General features: G+C 54.4%; 2 protein-coding genes across 2 annotated transcripts in view; one reads left to right on the forward strand and one right to left on the reverse strand.

The window, feature by feature from the left end:
• The window catches only part of PLCB3 (phospholipase C beta 3), a 55,776-nt gene extending 42,620 nt beyond the window's left edge, over window positions 1-13,156 (forward strand). The window contains exons 10-17 of the mRNA XM_075584365.1: window positions 2,350-2,385; window positions 2,566-2,779; window positions 4,650-4,779; window positions 5,188-5,264; window positions 6,745-6,834; window positions 8,314-8,371; window positions 11,581-11,667; window positions 12,265-13,156. Coding sequence (XP_075440480.1) covers window positions 2,350-2,385; window positions 2,566-2,779; window positions 4,650-4,779; window positions 5,188-5,264; window positions 6,745-6,834; window positions 8,314-8,371; window positions 11,581-11,667; window positions 12,265-12,477 — 905 coding nt within the window. The 3' untranslated portion in view covers window positions 12,478-13,156. The remainder of the gene's footprint in view (window positions 1-2,349; window positions 2,386-2,565; window positions 2,780-4,649; window positions 4,780-5,187; window positions 5,265-6,744; window positions 6,835-8,313; window positions 8,372-11,580; window positions 11,668-12,264) is intronic.
• Window positions 13,157-13,265: 109 nt separating this feature from the next.
• The window catches only part of LOC142485317 (sodium/calcium exchanger 1-like), an 85,631-nt gene continuing 78,078 nt past the window's right edge, over window positions 13,266-20,818 (reverse strand). Inside the window, exons 4-7 of the mRNA XM_075584366.1 lie at window positions 18,144-18,268; window positions 17,705-17,804; window positions 17,232-17,504; window positions 13,266-16,509 (exon numbers count right to left, since the gene is read on the reverse strand). Coding sequence (XP_075440481.1) covers window positions 16,133-16,509; window positions 17,232-17,504; window positions 17,705-17,804; window positions 18,144-18,268 — 875 coding nt within the window. The 3' untranslated portion in view covers window positions 13,266-16,132. The remainder of the gene's footprint in view (window positions 16,510-17,231; window positions 17,505-17,704; window positions 17,805-18,143; window positions 18,269-20,818) is intronic.

The following is a 20,818-nucleotide window of genomic DNA, read 5'->3' on the forward strand; positions in this document are numbered from 1 at the left end:
CCTGTCACTGGTCTCCCCTTCCTGCCCCGGCTTCTCCCCTCCCTGCCCCGGCTTCTCCTCTCCTGTAATACTCCTGTCACTTGTCTCCCCTTCTTGCCCCGTCTTCTCCTCTCCTGTAATACTCCTGTCACTGGTCTCCCCTTCCTGCCCCGGCTTCTCCTCTCCTGTAATACTCCTGTCACTGGTCTCCCCTTCCTGCCCCGGCTTCTCCCCTCCCTGCCCGGCTTCTCCCCTCCTGTAATACTCCTGTCACTGGTCTCCCCTTCCTGCCCCGGCTTCTCCCCTCCTGTAATACTCCTGTCACTGGTCTCCCCTTCCTGCCCCGGCTTCTCCCCTCCTGTAATACTCCTGTCACTGGTCTCCCCTTCCTGCCCCGGCTCCTCCCCTCCTGTAATACTCCTGTCACTGGTCTCCCCTTCCTGCCCCGGCTTCTCCCCTCCTGTAATACTCCTGTCACTGGTCTCCCCTTCCTGCCCCGGCTTCTCCCCTTCCTGCCCCGGCTTCTCCTCTCCTGTAATACCCCTGTCACTGGTCTCCCCTTCCTGCCCCGGCTTCTCCTCTCCTGTAATACCCCTGTCACTGGTCTCCCCTTGCTGCCCCGGCTTCTTCTCTCCTGTAATACTCCTGTCACTGGTCTCCCCTTCCTGCCCCGGCTTCTCCCCTCCTGTAATACTCCTGTCACTGGTCTCCCCTTCCTGCCCCGGCTTCTCCCCTCCTGTAATACTCCTGTCACTGGTCTCCCCTTGCTGCCCCGGCTTCTTCTCTCCTGTAATACTCCTGTCACTGGTCTCCCCTTCCTGCCCCGGCTTCTCCCCTCCTGTAATACTCCTGTCACTGGTCTCCCCTTCCTGCCCAGGCTTCTCCCCTCCTGTAATACTCCTGTCACTGGTCTCCCCTTCCTGCCCCGGCTTCTCCCCTCCCTGCCCCGGCTTCTCCTCTCCTGTAATACTCCTGTCACTTGTCTCCCCTTCCTGCCCCGTCTTCTCCTCTCCTGTAATACTCCTGTCACTGGTCTCCCCTTCCTGCCCCGGCTTCTCCTCTCCTGTAATACTCCTGTCACTGGTCTCCCCTTCCTGCCCCGGCTTCTCCCCTTCCTGCCCCGGCTTCTCCCCTCCTGTAATACTCCTGTCACTGGTCTCCCCTTCCTGCCCCGGCTTCTCCCCTCCTGTAATACTCCTGTCACTGGTCTCCCCTTCCTGCCCCGGCTTCTCCCCTCCTGTAATACTCCTGTCACTGGTCTCCCCTTCCTGCCCCGGCTCCTCCCCTCCTGTAATACTCCTGTCACTGGTCTCCCCTTCCTGCCCCGGCTTCTCCCCTCCTGTAATACTCCTGTCACTGGTCTCCCCTTCCTGCCCCGGCTTCTCCCCTCCTGTAATACTCCTGTCACTGGTCTCCCCTTCCTGCCCCGGCTTCTCCCCTCCTGTAATACTCCTGTCACTGGTCTCCCCTTACTGCCCCGGCTTCTCCTCTCCTGTAATACTCCTGTCACTGGTCTCCCCTTCCTGCCCCGGCTTCTCCCCTCCTGTAATACTCCTGTCACTGGTCTCCCCTTCCTGCCCCGGCTTCTCCCCTCCTGTAATACTCCTGTCACTGGTCTCCCCTTCCTGCCCCGGCTTCTCCCCTCCTGTAATACTCCTGTCACTGGTCTCCCCTTACTGCCCCGGCTTCTCCTCTCCTGTAATACTCCTGTCACTGGTCTCCCCTTACTGCCCCGGCTTCTCCCCTTCCTGCCCCGGCTTCTCCTCTCCTGTAATACCCCTGTCACTGGTCTCCCCTTCCTGCCCCGGCTTCTCCTCTCCTGTAATACCCCTGTCACTGGTCTCCTCTTCCTGCCCCGGCTTCTCCCCTCCCTGCCCCGGCTTCTCCCCTCCCTGCCCCGGCGTTCTCCTCTCAGTATCCGTGTCCTGTCTCACACTCTCGTTCTCTCTCGGGACCGGGACAAGGCGCAGATAACCGCTCGGGACACCGGGTGTCACTGTGTCTCCCACATCCTGGTCCAACAACCTTTACATCAGGGGCGGGCAACTCCAGTCCCCAAGGGCCACCAACAGGTCAGGTATGCAGGATATCCCTGCTTCAGCACAGGTGGCTCAATCAGTGGCTCAGTCTTTGACTGCATCACCTGTGCTGAAGCAGGGATATCCTGAAAACCTGACCTGTTGGTGGCCCTTGAGGACTTGGAGTTGCCCACATCCTTGGACCATTAACCCGTCCCTTGCTGGTTCACACTTGCCCAGTCTCATTACAAGATCCGTGTTACCCAGAATCCTCTTGGGGTTCCCTCCAGGCGCCTCGGGTCCATCAGTGTAGCAGAATATGTTATATATATGTTATGTTTCTCTTCCGCAGGCCACCGTGATGACCTCATAGCGAGTATACTGACAGGTAATGGGGACAGGAGGGAGGGGCCAGGCTGTGTCTGGTGAAGGCCCCATGTTAGGGAGCGAAACGTTTCCATTTGTGTTTGATAAAAGCCGCCCATCCCACTTATTCCACCCCTGCTTGCGGGGCGCGTGGGCACTGCATATACTGCAGTGTATACAGACGTTCTCTCTCCCCCGCCAGACGTGCACGCGCCCTCCCTGGAGGAGCTGAAGTTACAGAAGAGCTTTGTGAAGTTGCTCTGCCGTCAGTACCGCGAACTGCGTCATCTTCACCGGAAACATCTGCGCAAGGTGTCGGCGCTGTGCAAGGAGCAGAGCGTCCTGGCCACGCAGCTGCAGGGCCAGAGCTTCCGCAAGAGGAAGAGCCAGGGGAAGGGGCAGAGACGCGGGCAGGAGTGAGTGAGGGACACCAACGTGTGCGACAGTGTGTGTGTGTGATACTGTGTGACAGTGGGTGACCGTGAGACACTGTGACAGTGGGTGTGTGAGACACTGTGACAGTGTGTGTGTGTGTGTGTGTGTGTGTGTGTGTGTGTGTGTGTGTGTGTGTGTGTGATACTGTGTGATACTGTGTGACAGTGTGTGACAGTGTGTGACCGTGAGACACTGTGACAGTGCGTGTGTGAGACACTGATACTGTGTGTGTGTGATTCTGTGACACTGTGATACAGTAACCGTGAGACACTGTGACAGTGCGTGTGTGAGACACTGATACTGTGTGTGTGTGTGTGTGTGTGTGTGTGTGTGTGTGTGTGTGTGTGTGTGTGTGTGTGTGTGTGTGTGTGTGTGACACTGTGATACGGTGTGTGACAGTGGAACACTGACAGTGTGTGTGTGTGTGTGTGTGTGCGATACTGTGACAGTGTGTGTGATTCTGTGTGACAGTGTGCGTGTGTGATACTGTGTGTAATGGTGTCAGTGTACTTCCATCTCTACACGTTCTGCGCTCTGTGTCTCACTACCTATATCCTCTACACTTCCTGTGCTTTGTCATACACCCTGTCCTATGCACTCCGTCACACTCCGACACCCTGCACTTCCTGCACTCTGTGTCTCCCTCCCTATCCCTTCTGCGCTCTGTCACGCTCCGTCACTCTGCACTCCCTGCACTCCGTGTCACGCTCCCTGTCTCTCTGCACTCCCTGCACTCCGTGTCACGCTCCCTGTCTCTCTGCACTCCCTGCGCTGTGTCACGCTCCCTGTCTCTCTGCACTCCCTGCACTCCGTGTCACACTCCCTGTCTCTCTGCACTCCCTGCACTCCGTGTCACACTCCCTGTCTCTCTGCACTCCCTGTGCTCTGTGTCACGCTCCCTGTCTCTCTGTGCTCTGTGTCACACTCCCTGTCTCTCTGCACTCCCTGCACTCCGTGTCACGCTCCCTGTCTCTCTGCACTCCCTGCACTCCGTGTCACGCTCCCTGTCTCTCTGCACTCCCTGCACTCCGTGTCACGCTCCCTGTCTCTCTGCACTCCCTGCACTCTGTGTCTCCCTCCCTATCCCCTCTGCGCTCCCTGCACTCCGTGTCACACTCCCTGTCTCTCTGCACTCTCTGCGCTCCGTGTCACGCTCCCTGTCTCTCTGCACTCCCTGCACTCCGTGTCACGCTCCCTGTCTCTCTGCACTCCCTGCGCTCCGTGTCACGCTCCCTGTCTCTCTGCACTCCCTGCGCTCCGTGTCACGCTCCCTGTCTCTCTGCACTCCCTGCACTCTGCTTCACGCTCCCTGTCTCTCTGCACTCCCTGCGCTCCGTGTCACGCTCCCTGTCTCTCTGCACTCCCTGCGCTCCGTGTCACGCTCCCTGTCTCTCTGCACTCCCTGTGCTCCGTGTCACACTCTCTGCACTCCGTGTCACGCTCCCTGTCTCTCTGCACTCCCTGCGCTCCGTGTCACGCTCCCTGTCTCTCTGCACTCTCTGCGCTCCGTGTCACACTCCCTGTCTCTCTGCACTCCCTGCACTCCGTGTCACGCTCCCTGTCTCTCTGCACTCCCTGTGCTCCGTGTCACGCTCCCTGTCTCTCTGCACTCCCTGTGCTCCCTGTCTCTCTGCACTCCCTGTGCTCCGTGTCACACTCCCTGTCTCTCTGCACTCCCTGTCTCTCTGCACTCCGTGTCACGCTCCCTGCACTCCGTGTCACGCTCCCTGTCTCTCTGCACTCCCTGTCTCCCTGCACTCCGTGTCACGCTCCCTGCACTCCGTGTCACGCTCCCTGCACTCCGTGTCACGCTCCCTGCACTCCGTGTCACGCTCCGTATCCCCTCTGCAGTTCCACTACGGAGCAGGAGGAGGAGCAGAGGATGGTGAACCTGCAGGGGGAGCAGCTGAGAAGTCTCCTGGAGCTGAGGGAAGCTCAACATGAGCAGGAGAGAGGAATTAAACACACACACCTCCTGCAGGTACCAAGACCTTGCCCCCTACATAGTCCTAGAAGTCTCCACTCTATACCTCCCCATGCTCTGTCCTAGACGTCTTCTCTCTCTACAGGCTCCGTCTTTTCCTAAAGGTCTCCTCTCTCTCCCCCCCTGCTCTCCCCCCCAGCCCTCCCCCCTGCTCTGTCTTGCATAGAGGTCTCCTCTCTCCCCCCCTGCTCTGTCTTACATAGAGGTCTCCTCTCTCCCCCCCTGCCCTCCCCCCCTGCTCTCCCCCTACCCCTCCCCCTGCTCTGTCTTGCATAGAGGTCTCCTCTGTCCATTCCCCTGTCTGGTCCTAGTGCTCTCTTCCTTCCCATAGGCGTTGGTCCTAGAGGTCTCCTCCCCCCTCCCCGCAGGCTCTGTCTTATCCTAGAGGTCTCCTCTCTCCCCCAGGCTCTGCAGAAGCTTCAGGACGTGGCACATTCATGTAATTCTGCTCAGCTCAAGAAGATGAGGGAGATCAACGACAGGTGAGTGACATCTGCAAGCCCCGCCCCTCCGTAACTGAATGGTGAGAGCCCGCCCCCTGAGGAGGGTGAGAGCCCGGCCCCTGTGGAGGGTGAGAGCCCGGCCCCTGAGAAGGGTGAGAGCCCAGCCCCTGAGGAGGGTGAGAACCCGCCCCCTGAGGAGGGTGAGAACCCGCCCCCTGAGGAGGGTGAGAACCCGCCCCCTGAGGAGGGTGAGAGCCCGCCCCCTGAGGAGGGCGAGAGCCCGCCCCCTGAGGAGGGCGAGAGCCCGCCCCCTGAGGAGGACGGGAGGGTGAGAGCCGGCCCCTGAGGAGGACGGGAGGGTGAGAGCCGGCCCCTGAGGAGGGCGGGAGGGTGAGAGCCGGCCCCTGAGGAGGGCGGGGGGGTGAGAGCCGGCCCCTGAGGAGGGCGGGTGGGTGAGAGCCAGCCCCTGCGGAGGGCGGGAGAGTGAGAGCCGCCCCTGCGGAGGGCGGGAGGATGAGAGCCCGGCCCCTGAGGAGGGCGGGAGGGTGAGAGCCGGCCCCTGCGGAGGGCGGGAGGGTGAGAGCCGGCCCCTGCGGAGGGCGGGAGGGTGAGAGCCGGCCTCTGCGGAGGGCGGGAGGGTGAGAGCCCGGCTCCTGCGGAGGGCGTGAGGGTGAGAGCCGGCCCCTGAGGAGGGCGGGAGGCTGAGAGCCGGCCCCTGCGGAGGGCGGGAGGGTGACAGCCGGACCCTGCGGAGGGTGAGAGCCCGGCCCCTGAGGAGGGCGGGAGGGAGTGAGGGTGAGAGCCGGCCCCTGAGGAGGGCGGGAGGGTGAGAGCCCGGCCCCTGAGGAGGGAGTGAGGGTGAGAGCCCGGCCCCTGAGGAGGGCGGGAGGGTGAGAGCCGGACCCTGCGGAGGGCGGGAGGGTGAGAGCCCGGCCCCTGAGGAGGGAGTGAGGGTGAGAGCCGGCCCCTGAGGATGGCGGGAGGGAGTGAGGGTGAGAGCTGGCCCCTGAGGAGGGCGTGAGGGTGAGAGCCGGCCCCTGAGGAGGGAGTGAGGGTGAGAGCCGGCCCCTGAGGAGGGTGGGAGGGAGTGAGGGTGGGGGCCCGGCCCCCTTAGTGAGGGTGAGAGCCGGCCCCTGAGGAGGGCGGGAGGGAGTGAGGGTGAGAGCCGGCCCCTGAGGAGGGCGGGAGGGAGTGAGGGTGAGAGCCGGCCCCTGAGGAGGGCGGGAGGGAGTGAGGGTGAGAGCCGGCCCCTGAGGAGGGCGGGAGGGAGTGAGGGTGAGAGCCGGCCCCTGAGGAGGGCGGGAGGGAGTGAGGGTGAGAGCCGGCCCCTGCGGAGGGCGGGAGGGAGTGAGGGTGAGAGCCGGCCCCTGAGGAGGGCGGGAGGGAGTGAGGGTGAGAGCCGGCCCCTGAGGAGGGAGTGAGGGTGAGAGCCGGCCCCTGAGGAGGGCGTGAGGGTGGGGGCCCGGCCCCTGAGGAGGGCGGGAGGGCAGGGGAGTTCTCTCTAACAGTCTCTCTGCAGGGAGAAGAAAGAGCTGCAGAAGATCTTGGACAGAAAGAGACATAATAGCATCACTGAGGCCAAGTCACGAGACCGTCACAAGAAGGATGTGTGAGAGAGACTGCACTCTTTATAATACTCCTCTTCCCTCTCTCTGTGTCCCCATCTCATTCACCTCTCTCACTCCCCTTCTCCCAGCCCCGCTCTCCCCCTCCCTCCTCCCTCCCCCCTCCCTCCTCCCCTCTCTTCACCTCCCTCCCCCGTCCCTCCCCCCTCCCTCCCCCGTCCCTCCCCCCTCCCCTCTCTTCACCTCCCTCCCTCCCCTCTCTTCACCTCCCTCCCCTCTCTTCACCTCCCTCCCTCCCCTCTCTTCACCTCCCTCCCCTCTCTTCACCTCCCCCCTACCTCCTCTCTCTTCCCCTCCCTCTCCCCTCTCTTCCCCTCCCTCTCCCCTCTCTTCCCCTCCCTCTCCCCTCTCTTCCCCTCAATCTCCCCTCCCTCTCCCCTCTCTTCCCCTCCCTCTCCCCTCTCTTCCCCTCCCTCTCTCCTCTCTTCCCCTCCCTCTCTCCTCTCTTCCCTCCCCCCCTTTCCCTCTCCCCCTTTCCCTCTCTCCCTCTCTTTCCCACTCCCCCTCTCTTTCCCACTCCCCCTCTCTTTCCCACTCCCCCTCTCTCTCCTTCCCCACCCCTCTCTCTCTTCCTCCTCTCTCCCTCTCCCCTGCCCTCCTCTCTCCCTCTCCCCTCCCTCTCCCTCGCCCTCCCTCTCCCCCGCCCTCCCTCGCCCCCGCCCTCCCCCCTCTCCCCCGCCCTCCCCCCTCTCCCCCGCCCTCCCCCGCCCCCTTCCTCCTCTTTCCCTCTCTCCCTTCCTCCTCTTTCCCTCTCTCCCTTCCTCCTCTTTCCCTCTCTCCCTTCCTTCCCTTCCTCCTCTTTCCCTCTCTCCCTTCCTCCTCTTTCCCTCTCTCCCTTCCTCCTCTGTCCCTTCCTCCTCTCTCCCTCGCCCTCCTCTCTTCCTCTCTCCCTCTCCCCCGCCCTCCTCCTCCCTCTCCCCCGCCCTCCTCTCTCCCTCTCCCCCGCCCTCCTCTCTCCCTCTCCCCCGCCCTCCTCTCTCCCTCTCCCCCGCCCTCCCTCTCCCCCACCCTCCCCTGCCCCCCCTCTCCCTTCCTCCTCTTTCCCTCTCTCCCTTCCTCCTCTGTCCCTTCCTCCTCTCTCCCTCTCCCTCCTCTCTTCCTCTCTCCCTCTCCCCCGCCCTCCTCTCTCCCTCTCCCCCGCCCTCCTCTCTCCCTCTCCCCCGCCCTCCTCTCTCCCTCTCCCCCGCCCTCCCTCTCCCCCACCCTCCCCTGCCCCCCCTCTCCCTTCCTCCTCTTTCCCTCTCTCCCTTCCTCCTCTGTCCCTTCCTCCTCTCTCCCTCTCCCTCCTCTCTTCCTCTCTCCCTCTCCCCCGCCCTCCTCTCTCCCTCTCCCCCGGCCTCCTCTCTCCCTCTCCCCACCTCACCCTCATCCCCACTGGCCCTCCCCTCTCTCCTGCTGCTCTCCCCTCTCTGCTGCTCTCCCCTCTACTCCTCCATGTCTCATACTTTTTATTTTCTCCACAGAGAATTGACAGAAATTAACAGGCGTCACATTAATGAGTCTGTGAACTTCATACGCAGGGTGAGTGAGCACAGAGATGTATATGTATATGTATATATATATATATGTATATGTATATATATATATATATATATATATATATATATATATATATATATATATATATATAGCAAAGGGATATGGAGCGCAATATACCAGCAGCCTAATAGAAAGAGGGAAGTGTGTCTAAGTACGCTGCCACAATGTCATAGGTTTTACACAATAACCAAACATAGATACGTTAAAAATGAACACAGGCGCAACGCAAGGCAATAATTGGGGGCATGTCTGACTATATGTGTGTGTGTGTGTGTGTGTGTGTATGTATGTGTGTATATATATATGTGTGTCAAAACAAGCGAAAAAATTGAAGTAGCGCCTCTAAAATATCCTGACTAAAGTAAATTCTAAAAGAACCGATAGCTAATCATGGAAGCGTTTAGTGGGGCGGCTAGATATTGGCTGATACACTATGATAAGACAATGGATTAATACAATATATAATGCAATTACTCAACAATTGATCCCTAAAAAATGAATAAGTAAAAATCTAAATTTATTTAATAAAAAATGAAAAAATATATTTTGTGCCAAAAATTGAAAAGTAAAAAATATTAAAAATGAAAAAACCTTTAATACACAAAGTCCTGTTCCAATGGCAATAACACCAGGTTCCTGCAGCCCGCTTCAAAGGGATCACCAGTCCCTAATGATATCTGAAAAAAAGGAAAGAAAAAGAAACAGGCGCACACCTAGTGCATTACCACAATAAAAATTGTATTAAAGGAACATAAAATCTGTAAAATGCCCACTCACAAAAATACAGCAATCAATAGCATGTATGAGACAGGCTCTCATGTGCCAACAGCTCGGGTTAGTGGCGTCGTCACGTGACCCTCCTTCGTGCAGCCAAAACCGGAAACGGAACACCTCGCATTCAGTGCTCAGCGAGAGAGGTCCCTCCAGGGAACAATGCCTCGAAAGTCTCTTGTATAGTTGTAAAACGGCCGTGGAACACAAACAAGAGCAAAATCTGACTGCAAGCAGCAACAATGTTCGTGGGCAAATGGCGGCCGCAATCTAACCATGCCCGTGTGTATGTGTGTATATATATATATATATGTATGTATGTATGTATGTATGTATGTATGTATAGGTATCTGTACCGTGTTAGCCGAGCTTCAATAATCAAAAATAAATAGACGATACCGTTCTGTGGAACGGTATCATCTATTTATTTTTGAATATATATACTGTATATATATATGTGAGAAAAACAGTGTAACTCAATGGGAATTATATATATATATATATAGTGTGTGTGTGTGTATATTCACATGCATTCATTGCACAACCTTGAGAAAGGTCCCACTGGGGGACCGAAACGTTGGTTTATGTGTCTTTTTCAATACAAAAACTTGTGATCAAACTTACCAGAGTTACTAAACAGACTATATGGACATCACAGGGGATCCATATTGAAATGGAAAATGAGTCCAAGTCCCAAGTTGTTAGGAACCTAAGAAACGATAAAAGAACCAATATAGTGACGTAAAGTAATACTGGTTTATAAGCGCAAACGGATCCCCTGTTATGTCCATACAGTCTGTTTAGTCAGACATACCCCCAATCATCGCCTTGCGTTGCTCCTGTCTTCATATATATATATATGCAAATATAACTGTATGCTCATCTGCATGTCTTAGGCAGGTCTGCAACCCCGCCTTTCCCCATTATCACCCAGCATCCAGCACTTCCACTGCAGCAAGGGATTCTGGGAAATGACATGCAAATGAGCACACAGTGTCACTTTTTGCCTCAAAACCCATTTTTAACATGGTTCCCTATAGGCTTAAGCTTGCTGCATGGTCACAGCTTTGAGCACAGCCAGAGTTAAGGTGCATACCCAGAAAACCACCCACAGACAGCTGTTTCGACCTTGATGGGTCTCATCAGTGTGGGGTTGATTTTAACTGGATATGCATAAGAGGCTATGGGATAGGCTATACCATAATACTGAGTTAAGTTATGGTGAGTAAAAAAAAGTGACAAAAACCCTCCACAGGATATATATATATATCAGGACGTGAACGTATCACGGCCGTTATATTACCCGAATATAATCGCACACACTAATAACGGCCGTGCGAGAGCTCCTTGCTGGTTACTGCGCGTTGCGTTAGTCTCGGCGGTCTTCCCATCCAGACCCGGAGATCAGCGCGGTGCGGAGAGAATACCGACATCAATCACCTTTTTGATACATTTACTCCTTCGTTGCCCAAGTGACCAGCTGGCCGCGGGGCCACCCATAGCCCTCTGACCACATCCGGCTGCAGAGGGGTTAATATATACTTACCACTAGCCGACCTACCCCTTCCCCGTGCGACCCTAAGAGGCTGGCTAAGCCTTTCTAACCGCTCTAGCAGGAGTGGGCCACCAACAGGTCAGGTTCAGGATATCTCTGCTTCAGCACAGGTGGCTTAGTCGAAGACTGCATCACCTGTGCTGAAGCAGGGACTGATTGAGACACCTGTTAGTGGCCCTTGCGGACTTGAGTTGGCCACCCCTTACCTATACCGTGGTCAGTAACCTGGGTATCGGCTTCAACCGTGGGGGAATGAATCATTGAACGCACCCATCCACGGAGATCTCTGATCTCTGATCTCCTGGGTCCGGATCCACAAGGAGAATCCTTTGGGCCGATGCCCGACCGTAAAATAATCCAGTAGTGTTTAGAAATAACCCGTTTGCCATTGTACTGGCCAGATTCCCATCTGAACCCCACAAACTGGATTCATCTGGGGGTGCACAGTGTGTGTGAGGGTGTCGCATCTTTTTCCCCATGACCCCCCGAGGGACCAAAGTGTATATGTGGTAATGACACAAAGTGTGATGATGTAATAACCAGCTGATGAGGTAATAAGCAGCGGTGGGATGAGGTAATAACCAGCTGATGAGGTAATAAGCAGCGGTGTGATGAGGTAATAAGCAGCTGATGAGGTAATAAGCAGCGGTGTGATGAGGTAATGACCAGCTGATGATGTAATAGCAGCGGTGGGATGAGGTAATAACCAGCTGATGAGGTAATAAGCAGCGGTGTGATGAGGTAATAAGCAGCTGATGAGGTAATAAGCAGCGGTGTGATGAGGTAATGACCAGCTGATGAGGTAATAAGCAGCGGTGTGATGCGCCGCTATTTATCTCTTTGTCGCCCCCTCACATGCCGCCAGTTGGAGGAGGCCCAGAGGATGCGTCTGGATAAGTTGCTGGCCGATCATCAGGACACAGTGCAGAGAATCAAGGAGGAGGGGCCAAAGGTTTGCACAGGCCACACCCACATCTCACTGACCACACCCACATCTCACTGACCACACCCACATCTCACTGACCACACCCACATCTCACTGACCACTCCCCTTGTCTCCGTCTTTCTCCCTCCTACTGCCTAACCCAACTGGAGGAGTCCAGGTCCTTTCCCTCGCTCTGCCCCCTCTCTCTGGCTGCGCTATAGCGTGCGCTGCAGGGACAAGAACCGCCCCTCAATAGGGCCGGCCCCGCTACCTACCTTGGTCGCTGCGCGGCCAGATTTTTCTGAAGGCAGAAAAACTGTCTTCAGAACTGGGGACGGAGCACTGGCCACGCCCCCCGGCGGTTCAGCAAATGAGGGCGAACCTACTGGGTGACATCATGGCCGTGCCCCCCGTTACGCCCACCCCGTCTTTCCCCCCGCAGACCGGGGATCTCCGCTGCACGCGCCGCCACCACCGCCTCTCTCTCCTCCGGACTCACATCCTCAATACTTCGTTCTCCCAGCTGGAAGAGAGCCAGGCCCCTCCCCCTATATTTTCCTGGCTCTTCCCCTGCCTTCTCCCCCCCCCCCCCACCCTCACCTGCTCCATCTTTCTTTCTCCCAGCTTCGTGCCCAGCTGGAGGAGGAGTGCCAGGCTGAGTTCCGCCAGCTGCCCCAGGAGGTGCGACGATACCTACAGGAGGAGGGAGGCGGTGGTGGCAGCTCGGGGCCCCCCTCTTCCCACAGCACCCCCTCCTCTGTCACCCGGAGTTGGGGGGTAGAACCAGGCGAGGAGGGGCCCCCTGGGTACTCCAGCGATGAAGCCACCCAGCTCTGACGCCACCCCCCTGATATCCACAAACCTCCCAAATCCAGTGGACTCCCAAAATCCTAAGGACCTCCCCAAAGCCAAAGGACCTCCCCAACGCCAAAGGACCTCCCCAACGCCAAAGGACCTCCCCAACGCCAAAGGACCTCCCCAACGCCAAAGGACCTCCCCAACGCCAAAGGACCTCCCCAACGCCAAAGGACCTCCCCAACGCCAAAGGACCTCCCCAACGCCAAAGGACCTCCCCAACGCCAAAGGACCTCCCCAAAGCCAAAGGACCTCCCCAAAGCTTACGGTGACCACAGAGAACCAGGGGAACCCCAAAAGGCGAGAAACTTGCCAAATCTAATGGATTCGACCAAAAACCAGCAGGACCCATCTAAATTCAAGGGATCTCCCAAAAAATCTTGGGGACTTCCCAAAATCCAGGAGACCACCCAGCTGTGACAGGCCCCCCCCTCCCCCCCAAATGCCAAGTCCCATCCAACCCTACGGATGGAGTGTTCGGTTTTAATCACATTGATGTATTGTAACGAGACCAGTGTGGAGACTGTGTGTGACCTGTGTATGTTAGTGACACAGTGTGTGACTGTGTGTGTGTGTGTGTGTGTGTGTGTCTCGTCCTCCTTCCATTATATGTATTTTATACTCTCATTTTATTTCTCCAATAAAATGATCAGAAACCAGACTCATTCATTTGTGCTCATTTGTATTGTAACGAATTATCATGCATTAATTAGCATTCATTAAGGAGTACTCGATTAGTATTAAGTAGCACTCATTTATTAGTACTCCTTAGTATTCATTCATTAGTATTCATTAATTGGTACTTATTAGTATTCATATAATTCATTCATTAATACTCCGTTTTCATTCATGAGTAATCATTAGTTAGCATTCAGTATTTACACAGTACTTATTAGCATTCACTTAGTATTCATTCATTTGGACTCGGTATTCTCTCATTAGTATTCATTAATTAGCACTCAGCATTCACTTGTTGGTATTCCTCCATTAGTATTCCTTAATTAGTGCAGATTGGTATTCATTCATTAGTAATCATTAGTATTCATTCATTTGTACTCAGTATTCTTTCATCACTACTCATTAGTATTCATATATTGGTGGTCATTAGAATGAATTAATCAGTATTCTTTAGCTAGTACTCGATATTCAGTCAGTATTCATGAATTAGTATTTGTTATTCATTAGTACTCCGTATTAATTAGTACTCATTTGTATTCAATCATATTAATTTGTGTGCATTAATAATTTAATGCTCATTACTAGTATTCAATGATTGGTAGGCTGGTATTCATTAGAACTCACAAGTATTCATTAGTACTACGTATTCATTATTATTCAATAATTAGTACTCCTTGGTTTTTGCTCATTAGTATTCAATATCATTTGATTTGTATTTCTTCATTCATTAGAACTCATTGGTTTAATTTGTTCTCAGTATTCATTAGTATTAATTTTTATTTAATTATTACTAATTAGTAATATTGTATTTCTGCTCAATATCTATTAATTAGTACTCATTAGTATTATTTCATTAGTATGCATTAATTAGTACCCAGTATTCACGAATCACTAATATTATAACTAATGAGCCTGACACATTGCTGAGCACTCACATTTCCCCTTTAATTATGTAAATGAGGCTATGCCTCCTCACAGTGGCACACTGAGTGTGACATCACTAACACAGACCCAGCGCATAACAAGACACTATAACACACACACACACCAGCAGCATGAGCCAGACAGACCCTGGCTGTATATACACACACACACCTGGAAGAGTGTTACACAGGCAGTATCTGTGTTGCACAGACCATTGTAACAGTGTCACACACACACCTTGAAGAGTGTTAGACAGGCAGTAACCATGTTGCACACAGACGCACACCTGTAAGGGTATTATATAGACAGTAAGTGTTACACAGATCATTGTAACAGTATAACACACTAAGTGACACACAAACCTGTAACTAACACACAGATTGTAAGTGTTACACACACACACAAACCTGTAACTAAGACATAGATTGTAAGTGTTACAGACACACACACACACACACACACACCTGTGCTCTTTTTGCTCATATATGTAGCAGTAGTGCTGACTGACTAGATTCTGAACACCTGTACCAGTAACACTGTATACACACCTGTAAGAGTATTACAAAGACAGTAACAGTGTGACACACTGAATGTAAGTGCTACACACACACCTGTAACACATATTGTAAGTGTTACACACACGCACACCTGTAAGAGTATTACATAGGCAGTAAAAGTGTTACACAGACAGTTGTAACAGTATAACACACTGACTAAGTGCCACACACACAAACCTATAACAAACAGACTAAGTGTTATACACACACTTGTAACAGTATCAGCGTTACACATATAGTTGTAACAGTATCACACAGACTAATCGTGTAACCGTATTACACACAGTCCCTATATTGCACACATACAAGTTGTTACACAAACACACACCTGTAACAGTATCACATGCCGACTGTAACAGTTATACACACAGACACACCTGTATCACACAGTGTAACACGCAGCAACTTGGAAATGAGATGCACACACCACACGTGACATGTACATTACTTTGCACGTGACATGTAAATGACACACAGCACCTTAAACATGTCGCACACATGTACAGGCGGTCCTCGGTTATCCAGCGGGATCCGTTCTGGAAGTAGCGTTGGATAGTGAAACCGTTGTAAAGTGAGCCCCATGTTAATCAGTGGCAGTGAGCGTTGGATACACATTCTGGCGTTGATTCCGGTGCATTCCGCATGGAAAACGGCCCTTAGGGTTGCATTGTAAAGCGTTGGATCTGCCATTCGTTGTGAAGTGAGAAGTTGGATAACGAGGACTACCTGTATGTACATGTACAGTACACAACACCTGCCACGCTGACACACAGGATATATAGAGAATATACAACGAGCTTACGTGCAGGGAACCTACAAAGACACAATCATAGTGACACACCCATATATACCCCCATGAACCCCACAATACCTCATACAGCTGGGAGCTGAACACTCCTCTCCTGCTCTGTCTCCTCTCCCCCCTCCCCCCAGTCCATCACAAGTCCTTAGATGGGGCAGTTCCTGGCGGGAACTCTGGAAGCCCTGGATGTGGTAGTTCCTTTCATTAAATTGTGCTGTTTCAATTAATTGCCCCAGGAAGGGACAGACGAAGTCCAGGATGCCCTGAAAGTCACAGTCCTCTCCATAACTGTAGTGAAGACCAATTTGTCCCCAAGGAAGGGGTATTAGAAGGCCCAAATGGTGGCAGTAGGACTCCATCATTACAGTTCCCGTTGATTGCCCCAGGTGTTAATGATTAATTGACGCAGGAGAGGTTATCAGAAGCCCAGAATGCAGTAGTCCTCTCCATCGTTGTAGTGGTAATTACCTACCCCAGCCTGGGGCTTCAGAAGCCCAGAATCTACTTGTCCTCTCCACAATTGTACTGATAACTGCCCCTGGGTGGGGCAATAATGAATTACCTCCGGAGGAGACCTGCAAAGGTCCGGATGTCACTTATTGCCCCAGAAAGGAAGTGTTAATGGTCCCAGTCAGATGAATGAACAGTTGTAATTGGTTGCCCCAGGCTTGGGGTATCAGAAGCCCCGGATGTGGCAATAAGCCTCCAGCGAGGACAGCAGGATGTACACCAGCCAGAGCGTCAGGAAGAAGAGGGCGGTGATGATCTTGGAGCTGCGGGGGCCACCCAGTTCCCCTCCCACTGGGGGCCGTCGGCGGTAGAGGAGCACGGACAGGCAGACGAGGGACAGCCCCGTGAACAGGGTGACGGAGAAGGCCAGACTTCCGGGGGACACCAGGAAACGCTCGCCTTTCCCTGCCCAGTATATGGACGCGATACTCCACGCCACCCCGAGCCCCAGAAACACGTTCACCGCGTTACTGCCCGTCACGTTCCCGATGGAGGCGTCCGCGTGGGGATCCTGAACCGCGGCCACCTTACTGGCAAAGGTGTCTGAGGAGGGGGCAATAGGAGAGGATAAATAACTGCCCTGCCATATTAATAGTGCATCAGCCTAGTATCACTGCCCTGTTATCCACACCAGCCACCATACTGGGAAATGTCTCCGGTGAGAGAGGGGTAAATAACTGCCCTGCCATATTAATGTGCCCCATCCTTATACCATCAGGCTCGCCACTCTCTCCAAGTAACTCCAAGAATTCTCGCCAGTCTCCCCAATCCCTCCCAGTTACTCTCAGTACCCTCTTACTGCTCCCAGCACCTCCCAGTCCTGCCCCTCCCAGTAAATCACCTCTCATCTACCTCACTAGTCAATTCCATCCTTTCCCCCAGTAACCCCCTCTAGTCCTCCCTGTCTCCTCCACTCCCCCCATCCAGTATTCCTAGACTCTCCCAGTCCCCCCCTGTAAACTACCCCAGTCTCTCCAAGTCCCCTACGTAATCTACCCCAGTCTCTTCCAGTCCCCCGTAAACTACCCCAGTCTCTCACGGAGTCCCCCTCCAGCCTTCCCTGCTTCTCCCCAGTAACCCCTCAAGTTTCTCCTAGTCCCACCAACTCCCCATTAGTAAACCACTCCAGCCCCTACCAGTCTCCTCCCAGTGTCACCTCCCCCTCCCCAGTAGACCATCCCAGCACATCCCAGTGTATCCCAGTTCCCTCCTAGTCTACCCCAGTAAGCCACTCCAGTCCCCCCCTTTCCTTCCCTCCCCCTCACCTGGCACAGATGTCCCCAGAGCCACGAAGACCACGGCGGTGACGGAGTCCTTGAGCCCCACGGTGCAGCCGAAGTGAGCAGCCAGATCCCCGGTGACGGCGGTGAGGATGCCAATGATGCAGATAGAGACCAGGAAGCAGGCCCAGCCCCCCCAGTACTCTGTTGGGGGCACGAAGGCAAAGAGGACCTTCCAGAAGACGGTCAGGAAGTGCATGATGTAGTCACAGCAACTGGGCAGCCCTTCCTCACTGCTCTCCTCATCATCATCATCCCCTGCCCAGGAGGGGACATGCAGGAGGTGGGGGGGGGGGGGAGAAAGGAAGGTGGGGGAGAAGGGAGAGAGAGGGGTGAAGCATGCAGGGAAAAGAATGTGAGCAGACTGTGCAAGGGAGGAGAAGCGTGTTAGCAGGGGGACAATGTGTAAGGGTGGGACAGTGAGTAGGAGGGATGGGGTGAGTGTGTGACACACTTACCTGCACTGACCGTCACCGCACTCACAAACTGCTCCCTCCAGCTGCTGCTCCCAACGACCAGAGCTAGGTTAGCTTTCTTAATCAGCTTGTCTACCGTATTCTGGGGGGGACACAAGGGGAGAAGAGGGGGAAGGGGTGACATAGGGACACTCAGGAGACAGGGGGGGGGAATGGAACGAGGGGACATAGTGATATGGTAACTTCAAGTAACAAGCAATGACACCCCTCTCACTTTCTCTCCTTCTCTATCCACCCCACCTCTCTCAATCCCTACTCCCCATTTCCCTCTCTCCTTTTATCCCGCTAACCTCTCTCCCTCCCCTTCTCCCTGTCTTTACAACCCCCACCTCTCCCTCCCTCTCCTATCACCCCACCTTTCTCTCTTCCTCTTCCTCTTTCCCTCCCCCCCCCACTCCTTCAATCTGCCACTCCCTCTCACCTTAAACTCATAGGACTCCTCTATTATCACCTCCATCTTGCGGTGCTCCCCCAGGCTGGGACTTCCTGCCATGTCCCCCCCTTCCCTGTCATTCCCGGGCACCACCCACCTCTCGCCAGTCTCTCCTGTGTGGGGACAAGAGGGAGGGTTGTGTTAGAATAATATGCAGCCCCCACAATTATTCCTTTTTCTTCCCCTCCCTATCGCCCTGTCTGTCCATCTCTTCTCCCCTCCCCCCTTTCTCTCCCCCCCTCTTTCTCTCCCGCCCCCTCCCTCTGTCTTTCTCTCTGCCCCTCTCTCTGGCCCGCTCTCCCCATTCCCTCTCTTTTGTCCCCCTCTCTCTCCTCTCTTTTTCGCTCTCCCCACTTTTTCAACCCATCCCTCTTTCTCCAACCTCTCTCTCCTTTCTCTCTTTCCTCTCTCCATCCTCTCTTTCCTCTCTCCATCCTCTCTCTCCCCCCTCCATCCTCTCTCTCCCCCCCCCTCCATCCTCTCTCTCCCCGTCTCTCTCCCCCTCCATCCTCTCTCTCCCCCTCCATCCTCTCTCTCTCTCTCTCTCCCCCTCCATCCTCTCTCTCTCTCTCCATCCTCTCTCTCTCTCCCCCTCCATCCTCTCTCTCTCCCCCCCTCCCTCCATCCTCTCTCTCTCTCCCCCTCCATCCTCTCTCTCTCTCCCCCTCCATCCTCTCTCTCTCTCCATCCTCTCTCTCTCTCCCCCTCCATCCTCTCTCTCTCCCCCCCCTCCCTCCATTCTCTCTCTCTCTCCCCCTCCATCCTCTCCCTCTCTCCCCCTCCATCCTCTCTCTCTCTCTCTCTCTCTCTCTCTCTCTCTCTCTCTCTCTCTCTCTCTCCCCCTCCATCCTCTCTCTCTCTCTTCCTCTCCTTGACTAATTGGCTGAAGATATTAATGAGCACTATGGCGCTGTCTCTTGACACGTACTGTATTCCCAACTGTCCGACCCTTAATAGTTTTTTTAATTAGCAATATTACATAAGCACATGTAAAGGACACGCCCCCGGTGCTGGTCTCCTTCCCTGAGGGCAGCAGGAAGATTGTCACTGTGAAGATCACCGGTCTCTGTTTCAGACATTATTAGTCCCAATGTTTTTAGGATATATTAAGTAGGGGTTCAACTCCAGTCCCCAAGCCCCCCCCGCCCCCCCAACTCAGGTTCAGGATATCCCTGCTTCCGCACATGTGGCTCAATCAGTGGCTCAGTCTAAGACTGAGCCACCTGTGCTGAAGCTGGGACTGATTAAGCAACCTGTGCTGAAGCAGGGACTGATAAAGCCACCTGTGCTGAAGCAGGGACTGATTAAGACACCTGTGCTGAAGCTGGGACTGATTAAGCCACCTGTGCTGAAGCTGGGACTGATTAAGCCACCTGTGCTGAAGCAGGGACTGATTAAGACACCTGTGCTGAAGCTGGGACTGATTAAGACACATGTGCTGAAGCTGGGACTGATTAAGCCACCTGTGCTGAAGCTGGGACTGATTAAGCCACCTGTGCTGAAGCTGGGACTGATTAAGCCACCTGTGCTGAAGCTGGGACTGATTAAGCCACCTGTGCTGAAGCAGGGACTGATTAAGACACCTGTGTTGAAGCTGGGACTGATTAAGCGACCTGTGCTGAAGCTGGGACTGATTAAGACACCTGTACTGAAGCTGGGACTGATTAAGCCACCTGTGCTGAAGCTGGGACTGATTAAGACACCTGTGCTGAAGCAGGGACTGATTAAGACACCTGTGCTGAAGCTGGGACTGATTAAGACACCTGTGCTGAAGCTGGGACTGATTAAGACACCTGTGCTGAAGCAGGGACTGATTAAGACACCTGTGCTGAAGCTGGGACTGATTAAGCGACCTGTGCTGAAGCTGGGACTGATTAAGACACCTGTGCTGAAGCTGGGACTGATTAAGCCACCTGTGCTGAAGCTGGGACTGATTAAGACACCTGTGCTGAAGCTGACTGATTAAGACACCTGTGCTGAAGCTGGGACTGATTAAGACACCTGTGCTGAAGCAGGGACTGATTATGGGACTGATTAAGACACCTGTGCTGAAGCTGGGACTGATTAAGACACCTGTGCTGAAGCAGGGACTGATTAAGACACCTGTGCTGAAGCTGGGACTGATTAAGACACCTGTGCTGAAGCTGGGACTGATTAAGACACCGGGCCGTGTTATCTGGGATTCCCGCCTGTCCCACTGATAGAACGTCACCGGGCCGTGTTATCTGGGATTCCCGCCTGTCCCACTGATAGAACGTCACCGGGCCGTGTTATCTGGGATTCCCGCCTGTCCCACTGATAGAACGTCACCGGGCCGTGTTATCTGGGATTCCCACCTGTCCCACTGATAGAACGTCACCGGGCCGTGTAATCTGGGATTCCCTCCTGTCCCACTGAGAGAACGTCACTGTGCCGTGTTATCTGGGATTCCCGCCTGACCCACTGATAGAACGTCACCGGGCCGTGTTATCTGGGATTCCCGCCTGTCCCACTGAGAGAACGTTACCGGGCCGTGTTATCTGGGATACCCGCCTGTCCCACTGAGAGAACGTCACCAGGCCGTGTTATCTGGGATTCCCACCTGTCCCACTGATAGAACGTCACCGGGCCGTGTTATCTGGGATTCCCTCCTGTCCCACTGATAGAACGTCACCGGGCCGTGT

The sequence above is a fragment of the Ascaphus truei genome, unplaced genomic scaffold, assembly GCF_040206685.1.
Source record: "Ascaphus truei isolate aAscTru1 unplaced genomic scaffold, aAscTru1.hap1 HAP1_SCAFFOLD_553, whole genome shotgun sequence".
In the NCBI taxonomy this organism is placed as follows: domain Eukaryota; kingdom Metazoa; phylum Chordata; class Amphibia; order Anura; family Ascaphidae; genus Ascaphus; species Ascaphus truei.